Here is a 17,850-nt window from a genome sequence, read left to right as displayed (position 1 = left end):
TGGCCGGACATTAAGGGAAAACGTGTTTTCCCTTTAGGCCTCCAGGTGTGAAAAGGTAGAAATGGAGGTTGCTCGGTTTTGTGTCTGATTTTCGGTGTCTGTCTCGGGTCCCTCGGAGGAACGCACCCCGCGCTGGATCCCTGCTGCCGGTGCCCGCCGCGGTTCCCCCGAGGGCGGCGCGGTGCCGCTCCGGCCGCGGCGGGGCCGGAACCCTCGGCGCGGGCGCGGTTTCCGCGGGCGGTGCGAGGCGCGGCCCCGCCATGGCGGCGCAGGGGGAGGACCCGCTGGGCTATTTCGCGGCCTACGGCAGCTCCAGCTCCGACTCGGAGCCCGACGAGCCCCAGCCCGACGAGCGCCCCGCGGGGGCCGGCGCGTCCGCGGGGGGCAGCCCGGGGCGGCCGCGGCTGCCGCCGCCCGACGAGCTCTTCCGCCGGGTGTCGCAGCCGCCCGCCTTCCTCTACAACCCGCTCAACAAGGAGATCGACTGGGAGAGCCGCGTCCTGCGGGCGCCCGAGGAGGTGCGGGGGGCGCGGCGGCGGCCGAGGCGCCGGCAGGGCCGTCCCCGGCCCTCCTGCGCAGTGTGACGGGCGCTCTGGTTTCTCCCGCAGCCCCCCAGGGAGTTCAAGGTGTGGAGGAGCAACGCCGTGCCCCCGCCGGAGACCTACAGCCCGCCCGAGAAGCCGCCGCCGCCGGCGCCCGCCGTCGACATGGCCATCAAGTGGTCCAACATCTACGAAGACAACGGCGACGACGCTCCCCGGCCGGCCGGCAAGGCCAAGTTCCTGCCGGACGAGGAGCAGGAGCCCCTGGAATCGGGTGAGGCCCCGGCGTGGGGCGGCTGTGCCCTGCACAGGCTGGGTGTGTTTCGAGAGCCGGGCTGGGCGGGCGGGTCCCTGAGTGGTCGGTGAGCGGAGCCCTCCCTGCCCTGAGCCCGGAGGAATCTCCGCAGGCCTGTCCTGCATCCCCTGCTGCCCAAGGACAGAGCGCTCTGCTTGCGGGGATGGTTGAACTGCACTGCCGGTGTTTCGACTTTCCTAGAGTCAATATAGAGCCCCCCAGCAGTCCCTCCGCTCCTGTCCCATTGCCATTAGCAGAGAAGGATTAAAAACTGTAGAGCTCTAGTTCTGTGAATGTAACAGGTTCAGTCATGGTGCTGCTAAAATGGTATGAGAGCTTCTTCAGGTGTTGCTGTGTTGACCTTGGATGTAGAGGTAGGTCAGATTATTTTTAGAGCATTTGCAAAACTTGAGGTCCAAGAGGGGAATTAAATAGTATGTCCATGTGACAGATTACTGAAGAAAATATTTACTATCCCCTTCACTTTTAATCATGGTACAAGCTGCAATGGTAATCTAGGAAGTAAAGAAATATTTGACAGGTGGGAGGAATTATTTTTTTTTTAATTACTGGAGAAAGAGAATAACCAGCAACAACCAAGAGAACAAAACCAGAAGAAGAAATTCTGGGCTTTCAGAACACACAATAATGTTTTGGTTCACCAGTAAAGTTTTCAGCAAACCTTTTCCAAAGGAATGGGTTTTTTGCTGTCTTGCTCTTTTTTTTTTTTTTTTGCCGTATGTCTTGCTCCATGTGCTCTCTATGTTCATCCCATGCATTTCTCTTAGTCTTCATCTAAAGTAAGACTATAAATGGTTAATTAACCTTGACATTATTTCCTGCTTTTTCCCAAATCTTCGTTCGCGAAGCCTAGCCACGATAATGATGATATTTCCTGCTTCTACAATGTCCTTTTCTAACTTTTCTTATTATCTATTCAAATAATAAGTTTTTTAGAACAGGTACTGTACAATAGCATAAAGCCTCTTCTTAAGTTATCCTTAATGGTCTATGGTAGTAATAACAAATAACCGTTCCTGTTCTGTCCACATACTGTCTGTATTCCAAAAATGAGGATATTATCAGTTAATACTACTGTGTCTTTTTTCCAGGCTTCTCAAGTGTGGTTAAGTCAGTTTTTCTGAGACAAGGATGGTGTTTAAGACAAAATACTGGCTTTGCTGACATTGATTAACTCTGTCTTTTATTTAAAGATGGTGAAAAAGATGATGAACCAGCTTCTGCTAAGAAACGTAAAGTAGACTCTGGAGAGCAGGCAAAGAAGAAGAAGAAGAAGGTATAAGCAGGGTGTGATGGATTTAGACATAATGAAAATTTCAGTGAACTTGGATTCCTCTGCTGGAATGGGAAACAAATACATGTTTACTGAATTTCTCTCTCCTGTTGGGTAGGGAATTTTATTTCTGTAGTATGCTTGCCTTTTGGAAAGCACAAAATTAAATGGACAGTGTTGTGATAGAAACTTGTTTACCAAACAACATTTAAACCTGTTTATTTAAAAGGAGGATTTAAAAGAGGGATCCATTGCTATGGATACTTGTGCTCATGCAGGTTAGAGGGCTTCATAATATTTTGTTTATCAAGAAACCTGGTAACATGAGTTTTTCTGGACTGACTTTTCCATTGTGTCAAAACCTTTTATAAAGGAGTATATACTAAAGATTTTTTTAGGTACTGTTCTGTGATATGTTTGCATATTGTTGTTTTCAAATGTATGTCTAGACTGCAAATAGATCACTGGAATAAAACCACATTTGAAAACATCTGCAGTATAAATATTGCATTGCATGCATGGTGAATAGGAGGGATGAATTCTGTACTATATGCCACTCAGGGATGTATGACTCAACAGATTCCTTAGGGGTTTTTTTGTTTAAATAAATATACAACTACAATCTGAAAAAAAAATGGACCTAATAATGGAGTTTAATATTTTATAATTATTTTGATATTATGGGATCTGCATCAGTGAATCATGAGACTAACTGATGCACGAAGACTTGAAGCATTTAATGTATTCTTCTTGAAATAGAAAATAGAATCTAGATATTTATGTGGATGAAAATTATAACAAAGCTGTGATGGTTTTTATTGCCCAATTGTATTTATTTCAGTACAAACAGTTGGTAATATTCTAAAAGTGCTAGTCAATGTATGTTGCATTTGTGACATCCTGCTCCATGGAGTTTTGAGTCTGTGTATGAAAAGGTACCAGCTGGCACTGGATTGAAGGAAGGGTTGCTCTAGGTTTCTTTTCATATAAAGATTTTGTGCCTTAGGAAGTCTGCAGTGAGATTAGGGCCTACTAATAGAAGTTTATGAAATTAAATTTTAATGTAAACATTTGTGCTTTTTCCTTCTGTCTTGGACTACCTTTTCTTTGGCAGAACAGACTTTGTATGCATATGTGCTAATATGATGTTAATATTTTTTAAGTGATTTTTAAAAAATCTTTTGAACGTCAGTATATAGAAAAATGTATTCATTTTTAGTGAATATGTGAAATTATCAACAAGTTATGCCATCTAGCCTTGGCAGTGTGCTGATGCTTTCTCTGGATCCTTGTCTGCCTGCAGAGTCTGCAATTGCTCCTTGCCAGTTTCACAGGCTATCGGGCCAAAGCTGTGATGTATTCCACCCCTTCTGTGCTGTTAGTCTGGAAACCATTCAAAAAATGGTACTTGTACACAGCTGAGGGTTCCCCATGCACAAACCCAAATATCGGACACTGTCCTAGCAAGCTCCAGGAGGAGGGATGCTGTCATGACAAAGCTTATGGAGTGCCAGCTCTGTGTAGGGTTTCTCAAAATACTCCATCCGCAGTTGCGATGCTGGGCTAGAGCAGGGACTAGGCTGGCAGGGAGCAGGGCAAGGCTGGCCTCCAGTTTGGAAGGGGAAAAAGCCTCTCACACCCTTAGTGATGACGCTGCAAAGTTCCAGCAGGGATAAAGACCTCTTTGCCACAGTCAAATACGACGGCTTGCTGAAATGGAGCTTTACTAGGTGGGCAGCCAGTGTAGCAGGACAGTTCAGGAACTCTGGACGTCTGCATCTTGTTGATTTGAGAGATAATGATAAATGATACATGCCCATATGTCACTTTGTCTAGAATGCTAATGTAAATTCTCCTTCACTGCAGTAATAGCATGTGAAACTTCCACTAAAAACTGCCACGTAAATCAGAGTGGTTCTCTAATAGGAACAGCTGTCTCCATGCAGGCACTGAAGCCTTACATCATCCACTTCAGGATGCAGAGTGTCTCAAGCTATTCAGATAGCTGGTCTCTAGATCCTGGTCGCCTGAGATCAAATGGTTTCTGTGAGATTTGTTTACAAAGAAATGAAGGATGTTTTACTTGAAGTGCTGAATGGGAAGCCTCTGAAAGAAAAGGCTCGCTCTAATTTGGTTTCTCCTTTTTTAACAGGGATGTGTTTATACTGTAGCTGTCCCAGAGAACTGAGGGCAGGGAATAGCAGCAAGCTCCTGTTCAGATATGAAAGTCAGATGTTCAGTCAGTTACCCAGAGGGTTGGTTTGTGTCCAGGCAGTGAATTGCAGATTATAGCATGTCTAGCAAGACACTTCTTGAGAAATCTGCCTCTGCTATCCTGTAGGTACAGAATTTATTCCAGGTTTATGTTGGATGAATGGTACCATTTCTTGTCATTTGAAGGATTTTACATGAAATAATCCATAATATTTAATGGAGTGCTCAGTTCTCAAGTGTTAAAATACTTCCGTTTGCTAGAGAAGTGCTCCTTGAGCATTACAGCTGAAGGTTAATGTCACCAGCTCTGGAAATAAGATGCATTCCCATGAATGGTATGACCAAGGAGGCCTTTGTGTTGTTTGCTCTGGTATTCTACCAGCTCAGGAAGGGCAGCTCAGGAAGTTACCATGCCAATCACTTCTTTTGTTTTCAGATCATATGATATCCAGAGTATCCAGTTGTTTTAAGTTAACACCATCTGATACTCAATTTCCAAGGAGAAAACCAGTGTGGCTAATCTGGGATTAATCTGGGAATGATTAGTTGTATTATTTACAGGTTGATGAAATCTTCATTGTAATTAGTGACCATGGCAGCTTCCCTCTTCAGGAGAAATGGCACAAACAACTACACTGCTTCTTCTGAAGTAAGACATCTGAAACAAAGCTGTGTTATCTGGGTGGATTGGTTCTGCAGTTGGAAGTTGGGTTTGGTAGAGGTGCTTCAGTGCATCATCTTCAGGAGAAGATGATGAGAGAAGGGGTTGTGCTGCAGCTTCAGATGCAACTCAAAAGATTTCAAGAAATAGACTTGTAGGTTTTCTTCAGGTCTGGGCATCTAACAATGAAAATTTGTCTACTCTGTGCATCAGGATCTGTGAAACGTGTGAGTGAACAGCAACTAAACTTAGACTGATAGTGCAGATGTTCAGAAAGTGTCTAACTATAGGACAGTTTATCCTGGATTGTCTTTCAAGAGAAAACAGTGAGAGTGAACATATATTCCCACTAACAAATGGGGAAGATTGCCTCTGAAAATTAGTCCTCTATTAACTCATCATTCTACTGTTTTTATGATTAATCAAATCTAATTATGATCATAATGTGTAACAGGAAAAAAGATAGTAAAAAATGCATATGGGTTTGATTTGAGGAAATTCTCCTAAAAATTTGTCAAAATTGGAAAAATGGTGTCTGGAAGGCAATTAGTTTGCAGTGAGCACATTGTTTTGCTTCCAGATGCTGGCACAATAGCAGCTGTGTTACTTGGCTTTCCAAGAAAGACAGGATGATCTGGGAAAGAATAATTCACATCAGTATAGAAGCACATCTCTTGAGGATAATGGCTTTTGTGGCAGGCAGTGCTTCCTCCCAGAAATGCTAATGGGGAAGTTCTGGCAAGGCATCCCTCTGTTACACTGCTATTACTGACACTGGTGAAACACTGATTCATTTACAAATGGTTTGTGTCTTAAAAGCATGGAAAATGATCACAGCTGAAGTGTGTGTTCTTGAAGGATAAATGGTTGTACCGCTTGAAAGGGCCCCTGGCAATGGTTACAGCGATGCAGCATTTCCATTCCGAGAGGTCTTGTTTAAGGACACCTGCAATTACTTGTCAGACTGGGAAAATCTGAAAGTTTGGTTTCTAAATAGCTGGAAAAATCACAGCAACCATCAGGCCTGGGCAAAGCGTGGTGGTACCGGTGTCCTACGGAGGTGAGCTTGTTGACAGGTGAGTTGCTCTACAGCAACTGAGTGGAAATGGCTGTCCAGGCATGCCAACTCCTCTCTGTAATTCACAGGGGGGCAAATGTTACAGGGGAAAACACACTTAAAAACACTAGTATAGGATGTGTTTAGGAAACCCTTGAGAAAATGGAGGCACCTTGCTAAGAAATCTGATTCCATTACTGCCAAAGGGGTTTTCTGGATGCCTTGACTGAGGTGAAGTTTAACAAATGATGCAGCAAGAGGCAACAATTAGCTGGGCAGTCTGCAGTTGTCTCAAAATATCAACACTGAAACAAAAGCAGGATTTCTGTAGAGCAAAATGTTGGCAAAATACAGAAAACTGCTGAAAGGAAATACAGTGTTTTCATTGCACAGGAGGCTTCCCGTGGGATACTGGAATCTCAGGGAATAGTTCTGTTCCTCAGACAAACCCGCTGGTAGCAGTGGACTGCTTTCAGAAAGTTTATAAGTCATATAATTAGGAACCAAGAAATAGCAGGAATAACAGAGGGATAGGGATTCCATTGAGCCAGTTCTTCATGTTGAGAGTATCACAGACCAAAAGGAACAACATCATCTTCAGAGGAGTCCACAGAATTTGTGTCGCTGTTAGAAATGTGCAAAGATCCGTTGGACCTGGAAGGCAGAGTTGCACCAGAGATTGGAATGGGTTTGTGCTGCTGGTTCCTTTGAACTGTTTTCTTCAGGGCACTTATGAAGAAAGCAGGAATTTTCAGGGATGCCAGGACCTGTGGAGCTGGATTGACGGAAGAATGCAATGAATTCAGTGAATGGAGATAAACATTTTTGGTCCTTATCAAATAATTTTATCAGGGCTCTTCATTTAGAAGACGAAGTGGTCTTCATCTTTAGAATGCTTTACTCTTGGTAGCTCAAAAGATAAATCACATATTTGCCTTGCTGTAGCTGTGAGCAGCAACGCCAGAAGTCTGTTTTTTGTTGTCTTCTAACAAGGTGAACTTATTCTTTGGATCGAACACTGATGTCCCATCCCTTACCATAACTTCTCCTACCACATATTTCTTGATGCAGATGGACTGATATGAAAACAAATACAGGATTAACACAGGGTAACCCCAGGAAAGTGTAATGGGGAATTAAACCACAGAACTTCTCAGGAGAGGATTAACACACTCTCCTCAAACCAAGGCATCAAACAAACAACACCCTGCCAGCAGCAGGGTCCCAGCAAAAGTCACTGGAGAGTCTTTCTGTTGGGAGCAGAACATGGTCCTGTTTTGTAAGAGATATTTTAAGGAACCAGCCCAGGTAATTTAAGCCCAGGTGAGACTAATTTAACTGATTTTGTAGAAAAGATCACAACTACTTAATAAAGACCTAAAGAAGAGTTCTACAAAAAAAAAAAAATGTTTCTCTGTTCTAGGCTTCTGGTCTAGAACAAGTGTCACTTTCTGTTGTAATCCCTTTTTTAGGACTGAGAAAATTGTATTTCGTGAGATTAGGAGTTTATATATTGTCTGAAATATTTCAAAGGGTTGTATTATTTAATGTAGTTGTAAGGTTGGCAATGGCAAGGGCTTGTTTAAAACATACTGTTTTAATAGTTAGGAATACTGTGTTTTGTACAAGGTTTGCTTACCATTAGTGGCTTGTTCTCACAGGAATCTTTGTGAGTGCCTCTTGGATACTTGTAAAAAAGCTGTATCTCTGACAGTTAAATAAGCCCCATCGCCATGATAACGAAGTACTGCTTACACATTGCAAACTTATTTTTTTCAAAGTATCTGTATAAAGCAACCCACAGATATATAAGACAACACAGAGTTATATGCTATAGAATTATTGCATTAATATTAATAGATTCATTGCATTATTTCCCCACAGAAGCACAACTGACATCTCAAAATGGTAACATGAAAGTAAGGGGAATCCATGTCATGAAGTGATTTCAGTGCTGATGAAACAAGGAGACTTGCCTGATACAGACTGTCTGTGTCTAAATCTGGGGCTCTTTGAATGCTTCAGAGCCAGTGACAAATGAACTCTAGTCTGACCTTGTGAGGATCCCAGGTGTGTATCATCCCCTGCCCTGGCTGGGGATCCCCTATTTCCCTGCCTGTTCTCATGCTTCTTGGGACAGCTGTTGAGTCAGAAAAGTATCACATAGCTGGCAGGAAGATGCACTGTCCAATTGGCAGAATCACCCACCAGACAGGCCCTGTGATCAATAATTTGTCTCTTGCATCCCCTGTTTGCTGGGTTTCCAGCCACGCTGCTCCAGCAGAGAGCGCTTTTGTTACCTGCTGGCACAGTGCCTGTTGAATCTGCAGCTCTGCTCTACACCACAGACCCCAATTCACTTCTAGTTTACTTTCTAATAATTAATTTGTGTCTCTTGAAACAGTACACATCTACTTTGTTTGCTTTCCTGATATCTTGCTCTAGACAAAGGCATTTTAAACAGCTTTTAAACACTGTAAATTTCACATGATTTTTGAATGCTGTGTAGAGTTACCATAATCCTTCCTCTTTAAAAAAAATAATTCTTACATTGATCATAATGAAAAACTTATTTGGCACACAATTTTAGTCAAATGGGTTTGTCTTCAACAAAGCAGTGAAAATCAATATGAAAATAAGGAATGGTTAAATGTCATACTAATATTTCAGACAATTACTGAGTTTCGAACTTTCTAACTTAGTAGAGAAAAGCCCAAGGAAAAGGGTTTTATCAGCTTGAAAAAGTTATAGTTGGTTTAAATTTAAAAATACTCAAGAAAAACCCTTACTTCTGTAAAATAAGAAAGTGAGGAAGAATTGGCTTTGAAAAGTTGCATTTATCTAATTTTACCATGGACTCCTAACCTTCTTTCATAGAAGGTTACAAAAATAAGGCAGGAATGTGCCTTCCCCAAGGTGACCCAGCCCACTGGCTGCCCCAGGCCAGCTGGGCCCACACCATTCCTGTCAGACCTCTTGGCTTTAAAACAGTGCTGGAGGGGAAGATAGAGATGCAACCGGCACCAGCAGCCCTTCTGCCAGTGCTGGCAACTTATTGCACTAGTGAATCAGTATAAATCAGCAAAAATGTGCAGTTGAACAAGAGAGCTTGTAACTTTTTTCTCCATTTTGTGGAAGCATGTAACCCACTAATGCAGTTTTATCATTTGTAGTTTTGTGTTCAAGACAGCAAGGACTCTGCTTGTGTGTCAGCACAAGTGTACATGGATGATGTATTCCTGGTCATGTGATTTACCTCAGGTTTTGCCTTGGTTCTTTTGTTTTGACATAGCCGAGGGAAAAAGAAAACAACTTTAATGCCATTTTAAAAACCCAAACTAATTCTAAGCTAAATGGCAGAATTATAGCAAAAGACATAATTTCTGAGAGCAGTTTGTTTGGTCACAAAACCTGCTCCAGTGCACTGCATCCAAGTTTCCTTGGAGCAGACTTATACTGAGGATTGTGTTGCTGCTGTACTAGGGTAACTCTGGACAGGATTTAACAGTCAGGCCCTGCAGCTCACTCAGAAGTTAAATTAGGCCTTAAAGCAATTTTTTTCTCATGACTATTCAGAAGGAATGAAAAGAAACTACCATTATACTTGAGAGAAGCAATGGGGGGCCTTGAGATGGAACTGACCCACTGTATGTGTTTAGGCTTTTAATTAAAAGACCTCATTTAATTTTTCACAGGATTTTGGCAACTTATGAAGCTGAAAGATAATGGTCTTATTCACTTGGAAAATACTTACTGTGATTTGCTTAAAGGGCAAATGTTTCCAGGGGCTGGATATGCCCCATGGTAGGTGGAAGCTTCACTTGATGCTGCTTTGGCTATAGCACAACAGTAGTGCTGGGGGTTACACAATTGTCTTCATTGATTGATCTGAAATGCAGAGTTTAGGAAATAATGTGAAGGGGCTTAAATGAATCAGTTATTTTATATTGGGAATATTTGGTAGACCCTGATTTTTGCTTTTCCTTCTCATGCTGCAAAAGTCTCTTAGATTTTAATAGCATTCTGCAGAAATTAACCTGAAAAAGTATCACATTTAATAATAGCACTAATTCCTGAGCAACTCTACAGGATTTTCGGTCAGAACTGTGTTTATATCCCACATTGTGCATACACACTTGAGCATTAAGAACCAGCAATACTAGTGGTTGGGGAATTTGCTTTCCTGGCACTCGAGAGTAAATAATCCATTTTAGGTGGTCAGTCCATCTTGAGCATTTGTTTGTTTTTCTCAATTATACTGTATATGGCTTTTGTTTGCTAAATTAGTAGATATTCTGTTTTCATAAGAATAAGCAGGTTTACTGACTCCCCTGGTTAATGCTACAGGGTTTTTGGGAAGCTATATGTGATCGGTTCTATTTCTGATATCATGCTGAGAGATTGTCTTTAATCTGTGGCTACGTTTGCATTTGTAAGTCATTTTGGCACAATAGGAGAGTGCCTGTAAGGTGAACTAGTCCGTGCTGTGGGCTAGCTCGGCGTTGCTCCCACAGGAGCAATGCCCAGCAGCAGTCCAAGTGCATTAAATGCACTCCTGGAGTGCATCTTCTGGTTTGAGTTTCATCTGAAAGGAATCCAGCTGGTGCACTCTGAAAACCAATGCAGAGTCTGCCAGGCTGATAGGGAGAGTCCCTTCAAAAGCTGCCTCCTGATCCAAACCAAAATACTTGTGCAGGCACACCCTGCCCAAGTGAGGGCCCTGCATGCACAGCACCCCAGACTCCCTCCCAAAATACACCTTGCTGGGAAAAACACAGTGGGTTCAATGTTTCTGCTCTTGGTAGCACACCAGTATTGCCTTCTAAAGTCAGCTTTTTCCTCACCTTAGACTGTTTTTTTCCTATTAATTGATTCACTGGTTCTTATATTAAGTGCAAAGGGTGGTGGAGAATGAGAATGAGAGTAAATTGCAGCACTGATTATTTCTTATCGGTTCCCAGACTGGTAACGTTTCTCCTTAGAGATGCTGCAAGATCCATTCCTGCGAGAAGCTACACATGTGTATGAAGTTCTGCTATGCATGAATCCCACTACAGGCACTGGAAAGTCTGCTGTGTATGAGCAAATTGCACATGTGAATTTACAGTGCTGGGGTCCTTTGTTTCTCCATAGAAGCCTTGCCGTGCACCTAACAGCAGAGTAAGGAAATGGATTTGTATTTTTTTACTCTTAGAAAGAATGAATTCCTTTCCCTCCTATGCTTTCTTCACAGGAAAACTTAACTGAATTTAGCAAGCTTAGAGAAGCATTTTTTCATTTTAATATAGATGTCTTAAAAGATTAATTTCTCCCTGAAGACATTTGAGCAAGGTGGAGAGAGAGATTGATCATTTCCAGATGTTCTTTGCTGACAGGCAAAGAAAAATTCTGCTTCAGGTTAACATTTGTGAATGTGTTTAAAGAATATACATTTTGTATGCAAATTGCCAGGGAGAGCACAAGCCAGTGCAACAGGGGCTGAGATGCCCAGATTTGCAGCATCATAGCTGCTTTAATAAGGTGGGACTTGTCCCTGCTGACTGACCTAAAAGCCTTGGGAGCGTCTCTTCCTGTATCTCCTGTGGACAGGCAGGGAGACTTGGATGTGCTTTTCAGACAGAAACACCAAGGCCACGTGCAGTGTGCTTTGAGGGAGACAGTTGACTCTGCAGTGCTTGCTGAATCAGACATATTAAACTACATAATTCACTGTTTCTTTGATGTTTTGGATACAGTTTCTAATGGGGTTCCTTAACATTGGACACTAAGTGCTGGCAAGACTTGGCACACTGAACAAGTAGTTTGGGGTTTCTGAGAAGTACCTCACGTCAGAGAAGCAGAGGGAGCTGGTGTCTTACATGTTACCTGAGTAGAGTCAGTCTGATGGAGCAATTGTGCACTGGCATCCTGCTCACTGTGTTGTCCGACTTCCCACAGGGCACAAGCAGCACTCCAGGGTCAGACCTGCAGTCGCTGCTGCTTTTGCCCCTGCACAAGCAATTGATGCTCACTCTCATACTGGCTCTCTTGCCTGGCAGTAGTGTCCAATGACTACAACAGGAGGACTTCTTAATGGTGAAAGATGAGCATCAACCAGTTCTGTAGGAGACTCTGGTGCCTAGGAAGAGCAGATTCTTCTTCAGTTGGTTTTGATCTCTAAGGCAACAGCAGCCATGGCACTGAGCATGGGAAGTAACGGAGCTCATGCCAGTCAGCAGCAAAGGAAATGCCTCCTTGGGAAGCAGTCTTTCCTAACATCCGTCTGTAACAACTGTTGTCCTTCTCAAATGATGTGTGGAACCAGAAACGCCACTGGAGACCAGGACGCCTTTGTGAGTCACAAGCTGGTTTTCACTGGGTGGGCAGAGGGGGGGGGCCAGTCAGCAGAACCAGCCCTGCATGTTGCCTCCTTGTGCACACTGAATCCTGGAGGAATGGGTTTCCATCTGAATGAGCAGTAAACCTGTCTATGTTAGAGGTTGCTGACTGCTAAGACTGTTTTAAGTAACTGACAGACAAAAAGACTGATAAACTCATTTTACTATCTAGAGAGGGCTCTGCCCCGGGCATGGCAAAGCTCAAGGCCCTGGGAGCATTACGGACAAAGCCCTTCCAAGGCCCAAGGAAGAGGTGTGTGAGGACCACAGCGGATGTGAGGTCTAGGATGGTAAAGTCTCTCTTCAGGAAGTTAATCTTCTGTGAAGCTGTGCCACGGCACTTGTCCCAAACTCCTGCAGTAAGCTCAGCTGTGACAGAGTAAGTGAGGGTAAGGAAGTGATAAGGGGGAGACAGGAGGTAAAACTGGGGGGTCATCATTCTCTGGGGTTCTTCAGGTAAAGCAGGTAAATACCTAAGGGTCTTCATTAAGCCCATATGTTGTTTAGAAAGGAAAACAGGTAGAGTGCTGTCTGTCACAGACATATACAAGGTGCCAGCTCAGAAAGGCTGCAAACTGTTATTGAGATCTCAGCACATAATTTAGCCTGGGATAACTGATGAACCAAATGCATGATTAGAATGTGCTGTTTGGGGACACATCTTCCAAAGGGATGCTAAAATTGGCACATTTACAATTTGACCTGATTTTACTTTGTTGCTGGTTGTAAGGGTAGAAGGCACTAAACAGTTAAAACCTGTTTTGTTGTATTTGGTTGGGTTTTATTTTGAGAAGGAGTGGGATAATTTTAGTTCTTCAGACCTAAAAATTAGATCAAAATCCTGGCAACTGTACAAGATAAATGAGCAACCTTGCAATAAAAGGGTTTTTGTCACCTTGGAAACACAGTTTGAAAAAGCCACTTGGAGTAATTTTAGTTTCAGACTTCCCCCTGCCCTTGTCCCTCCCATGCAAATTCTGTTTTTACACTCAGTATATCCGGTTTAGCTGTGTTTCTTTCATATATAGACAACAGGGGAATTTGCCAGACAAAAGTGGAAGAATACTGAAAATGATCTTGCACATGATGTTTCAGAGCAGAAACTGGTGTTTGGAAACATACAAAGTTAAAAATAGATTTTTAAAAAATCTGCCATTTTAGATCTCACAGTTCAATGTAAAAAAAAACCAGAAGCTTAACTTTACATAATTGGTTTTTTACATGCCACTGAATCTTGTTATTCTGGAGAAGCATATGGCATTTAGGAAACAAATTTTAGCAATAAGAAGGAAAGTTGAGGGATTAAACAAGGAAAAATATACATTGAGAAATTGATTTAATCTATTAAATATACATGGTCTTTCAGAATCCCCACCACTGTAATATCTATGTGAAATTTGTTGTATTAAAATGCTGTGGGTCTTTGTTGTGGACATTAAATAGATTATATTGTGGCATGGCTGGAAACTCAAGTAATTAGAGAAGAGATTAGGATAAAGTAGTGCTTCTATCCACTAAAGAATGTAAATATTTTGAATAGTTTCAATAGCTCCCACTTCTATAACAGATCTCACCTGAAGAGTGGCCTTACTGTGAGTGCCTACTAGAGAAAGCACAGAAGCCTTTGTGGCCTTTCCTGTCTACTTGAAATCAGCTGAGACACATTGCCTTTCCACTCCCGTGCAGAAAACATTTTGAATTGGAAAGTAAATTGATTTTCAATTTTTTGAAAGACTAAAATGCATTTAAATATATTTTTTTTTGTTCAGGTAATATTCCTGGAAGCTCAGAGGAACTCCTGCAGGACTGGCTCACGGTCCCTGTGCCAGAGCCTGGTGTCATCTCTGCCACCAGCTGGGCAGTCTGTTAGGCTGGGCAGGAAGAGATGCCACCAAGGACTATGTGCCATAGTTTGTGCAGCCACTGAAGACTAGCAGGACATCACACCAATACATCACATGAGGCATGATGAGATAGAATAGCTGACTAATATTTGGGTTAAATATTTGGAAATTCTTCCTGACCACATGACTGGTGAGGCTGTTGGAATAATAGAAGGACCGTACCATATAACTTGAGGTATTTAAACCGAGATTGATTTGAATATGAGCAAATGGAGGAGACATGATTAAGGGAGCACAAATGAGAATCTATCTTTTCACCTCCATTTTCTTGGGTTCTGTTCTGTCTCCCAGGAGTGACTGAATGTTGTGATGGACATTAATAATTCAAAGAAGCTTGACCATGCCACCTTCATGTCAGCTGCTGTCCTTTTGTCGTTCCTTGTTATGACAGAAGTGGGTGAGTGCTGGTAGCAAGCTGTCAGCAGATGGTAGGCAGCAACTCTGGCAAGTTTGCAAATGAGGTACTTTCCCCGCTGCAGCCAGCAGGATCAACTATTAATCTCCTTGCTACACTGCTCTTTACAAGTCAAGAAAGCTCATCAGGTCAAAACACGTAGTCCATACTGGCTGCATGGAAAACTTTTTTCTCTGATGAAACACAGTTTTATTGATAGGTGAACTCCAGGACATGGAAAAAAACCTCCATGATTCCTTACCATTGACTTCTCTGATTGCTCCATTTGAAGCACACACAATGGAGAGAAAGAAGAGGATATTTCACATGAAATTCCACAGATCTCTCAGCAACCTGAGTTGATATCCTATGTTTCTCTGGCTTTTCTTCCCCCCAGTTTATTTGGCTTTGTAACATACAGGATAACTACAGTGAAATGATCATATATGCATACATATAAATTTTTTGAGGTATAAAATTATTTAGCTTATGTGAAAGAGAAAAATAGACTACGTCCTTTTACCTTGTGAAAGTCGTGGCAGATTTTGCCTACAAAAACATCTGTTGCTTAAAATTTAAGATTACAAGAACACATTTTTAAGGCATCCTTGTGATTATCTTAAGTACTTTGAGCACAGCACACACTATATGCAATTCTGAAAAAGGATCAGTCTTCCCATTTAAGGACTTTTCCACTTCTCTTTCTAAATACTGCTTTCCTGTTACCACACTTGGAAGTCCTCTATATTTGACTCTGACTTGAAACTCAGAATTTTGAGATTGATGATTTAAAAAAAAAAATTTGCTATTTTTAATGGTAAAAATGGAAGAAAGGAACTTTAAGAAAGTGGATTCCCCTAAGAAGGTGCTCATCAAATGTATTCCCCCATTCTGGCATTTTGTTGGCTGATAGTAGGTAATTGGAAGTCATTCAAGATATCCTTAGAGTGTTGTAAGTTTTGCAGGATTTTTAATAAATAAATTTTGCATATGCAGCAGGTTTTAGGGCCCTGTGCTTAATGGGATTTATGGTAGATGTACTTTGCAACAGACCAGAGGTGGACATAGGTGAGAGCTCTGCTTCTCCCCTGTCCTCCTGGGGCAGTCCTGGCCTAAAGATATGGGACAAAATAGACAGAGAAATGCTTATGTAGTGATTTCATTTCCTTTACGGAGAATCTCCTGATGTTTTGAGCAAAAGTTTGAATGTATTTTTCTTTTGACCAAATATACTACATTATCTGTTGGTGTTTTCTTTCAATTCAACCAAGGTTGAGTGCCACCAATCTGCTGGTTTTGTCTCCATGTTAGAAGAAGTTAATGGTGATGATGGTTGTGATACTGACTATTTTTACTCTATGGGTAATGATTTGGCTTCTTTGTATCCAAAATACTTTGGTATTTTTAGTATATCTTCGGTGAGACTGACATCCTACCATAGCACTGGCATGCTGTAAGATTGCAGTCAGAGGTGGTAATGACAGCCCTGTGGTTCAATGACATGTTTTGAAAAGCTCATAGAGATGTTAGCTTGCATTTTCTAAAAAGTCAAATACTAACTTTAAAAAGTAAGTGTAAGATACTAAAAAGAACATGAATTACTGTCTTATTTCTGTTTGAACAAAGCACAGAAAGCAGAGCCGTGAACACTCCTCCTGCTTTAGTTAGCTGATAGCTATGAACAGAAGAATTTCCATCATGCTGCTCATTTGAATCTGGGTTAGCCTGACATGGCTCTTAAAATCCTTTCCTGTTTAATTTTAATTACAGTTTAACAGCACAGGTAGACCATGTCTCTGGGAGCAATGGGCTCAGTACTTCACATAAAGGCAGGGTAACCATCCTGATGCTACAAGTCACATTTCCAGAGCCCAGGTGGCCCATGCCACTGGAGTCAGAGAAGAACTGATAGTGGCAGTGGCTTCTCAGAGCACCTGGTGAGAAGGCACCACATTTTGTTGGAGGAGGCCAAGCAAAAGCAATGCAAGTGTAGTGTACCAGGTGTAAGATCTTGACAGCGGTGCCTCTTAAAACAGTTTTGGTTTAAGAAGGTTTCTGGCAAGGATACTCTCTAAAAGGGAGCCAGTGGTCTGAGCCAAACACTTAACTGCTCTTGGAGTCTCTAAAATCTGCTTTTAAAAAGGGCAATTCCAACTGCACATATTTCCAGTGCCCAGGGAGCAGATGGTGGACCCATTTTGGTAATGAACACCTTCAGCTTTGTCCAGCCTGTTGTCTAGCAACCTCCTCAGGTTTAAAATATAAATCTTTTATTCTCTCATTGGTTTGTCTTCCTAAGATAAGCAGCTGTATTCTGGGCCTCTGGGGTGCCTCAGCTGGCCAGTTCAAAATAGGGTCTGGGGGTAACAAAGCTGTGAATGACTGTAGTGGTGTCTGCATCTGAGAGAAAGCAGTTGTTTGGCAGGCTGGAGATAAGACGCACAGCTATTAGCTGCCTGATAGAGTTTCACAGGACTCTTATTTCAGTCCATTTTGGTGTCAGGAAGGCAGACGCTTTCAATAAAAAGAGTGCTCATAGATTTTATTGGGGCATTCAAATGCTTCCAGTTCCCAGCTGTCATCAGCTCCACTTTAGTCATATAGTTGTCACTTTATCCCTCTGTCTGCGACAGGTCTTGAGAGAAGAAAGATACTGATTTGTTAAGCTTTAATGAAAAGGAGACTCATTCACATTTCCAGACACTTTTAGTTTTACTCACACAAATGAATCCCAGAAAAGTAAAATAAAGTCCATCCACGGGTACATGATAAATTAATAAGAAACTATTATTCAGATACATCTGAGGAGACCTTGTAGGCTGTGAGGGATGGAATTTCCTGAAGGCAGACCGGAGCAGTTCAAAACCAGTCCCCGAGTGTGTACAGAAATGAAAGCCTGTGTACTTAGGAAAGCACAACTTCTTCATCCTATCTGCTGAGGCAGAGCTGATCTCTGATGCTGTCAGCAAGGCTGGAAAGGTTATTTTTCAGTCTTTTATTAGGAAATATTTATCTGCGTAATTTCATTATTCAACTGTATCGGTGCCCAAACATTGCCACCTATCAATCAGCAACTTCACCAGGGATATCCTTCCCATCAATGCATTTTTTT

At 42.2% G+C, this 17,850-nt stretch overlaps 1 protein-coding gene across 4 annotated transcripts; it reads left to right on the top strand.

Annotated features, from left to right (window-relative positions):
* The first annotated feature begins 260 nt into the window (after window positions 1-260).
* CUNH1orf52 (chromosome unknown C1orf52 homolog) lies at window positions 261-16,094 on the top strand. 4 transcript variants are annotated; one of them, XR_001873246.1, is made up of 5 exons: window positions 261-518; window positions 609-816; window positions 2,052-2,134; window positions 7,948-8,133; window positions 11,025-11,227. XR_001873246.1 is itself a non-coding variant. In XM_017805555.1 (4 exons), the coding sequence occupies exons 1-4, from the start codon at window positions 261-263 to the stop codon at window positions 14,372-14,374; spliced, it is 714 nt and encodes a 237-aa protein (XP_017661044.1). In that variant the 3' UTR covers window positions 14,375-16,094. The 4 variants fall into 4 exon arrangements, 2 of the variants coding, with proteins under 2 accessions (XP_017661044.1, XP_017661045.1); XR_001873245.1 differs by lacking the exon at window positions 11,025-11,227 and adding an exon at window positions 9,759-10,169; XM_017805555.1 differs by lacking the exons at window positions 7,948-8,133; window positions 11,025-11,227 and adding an exon at window positions 14,210-16,094.
* Window positions 16,095-17,850: the final 1,756 nt, after the last annotated feature.

Source organism: Lepidothrix coronata, unplaced genomic scaffold (genome assembly GCF_001604755.1).
Source record: "Lepidothrix coronata isolate B3197 unplaced genomic scaffold, Lepidothrix_coronata-1.0 Scaffold12, whole genome shotgun sequence".
NCBI lineage: Eukaryota > Metazoa > Chordata > Aves > Passeriformes > Pipridae > Lepidothrix > Lepidothrix coronata.
Note: the sequence above shows the minus strand (reverse complement) of the source record. Positions and strands in the feature narration are given on the sequence as shown.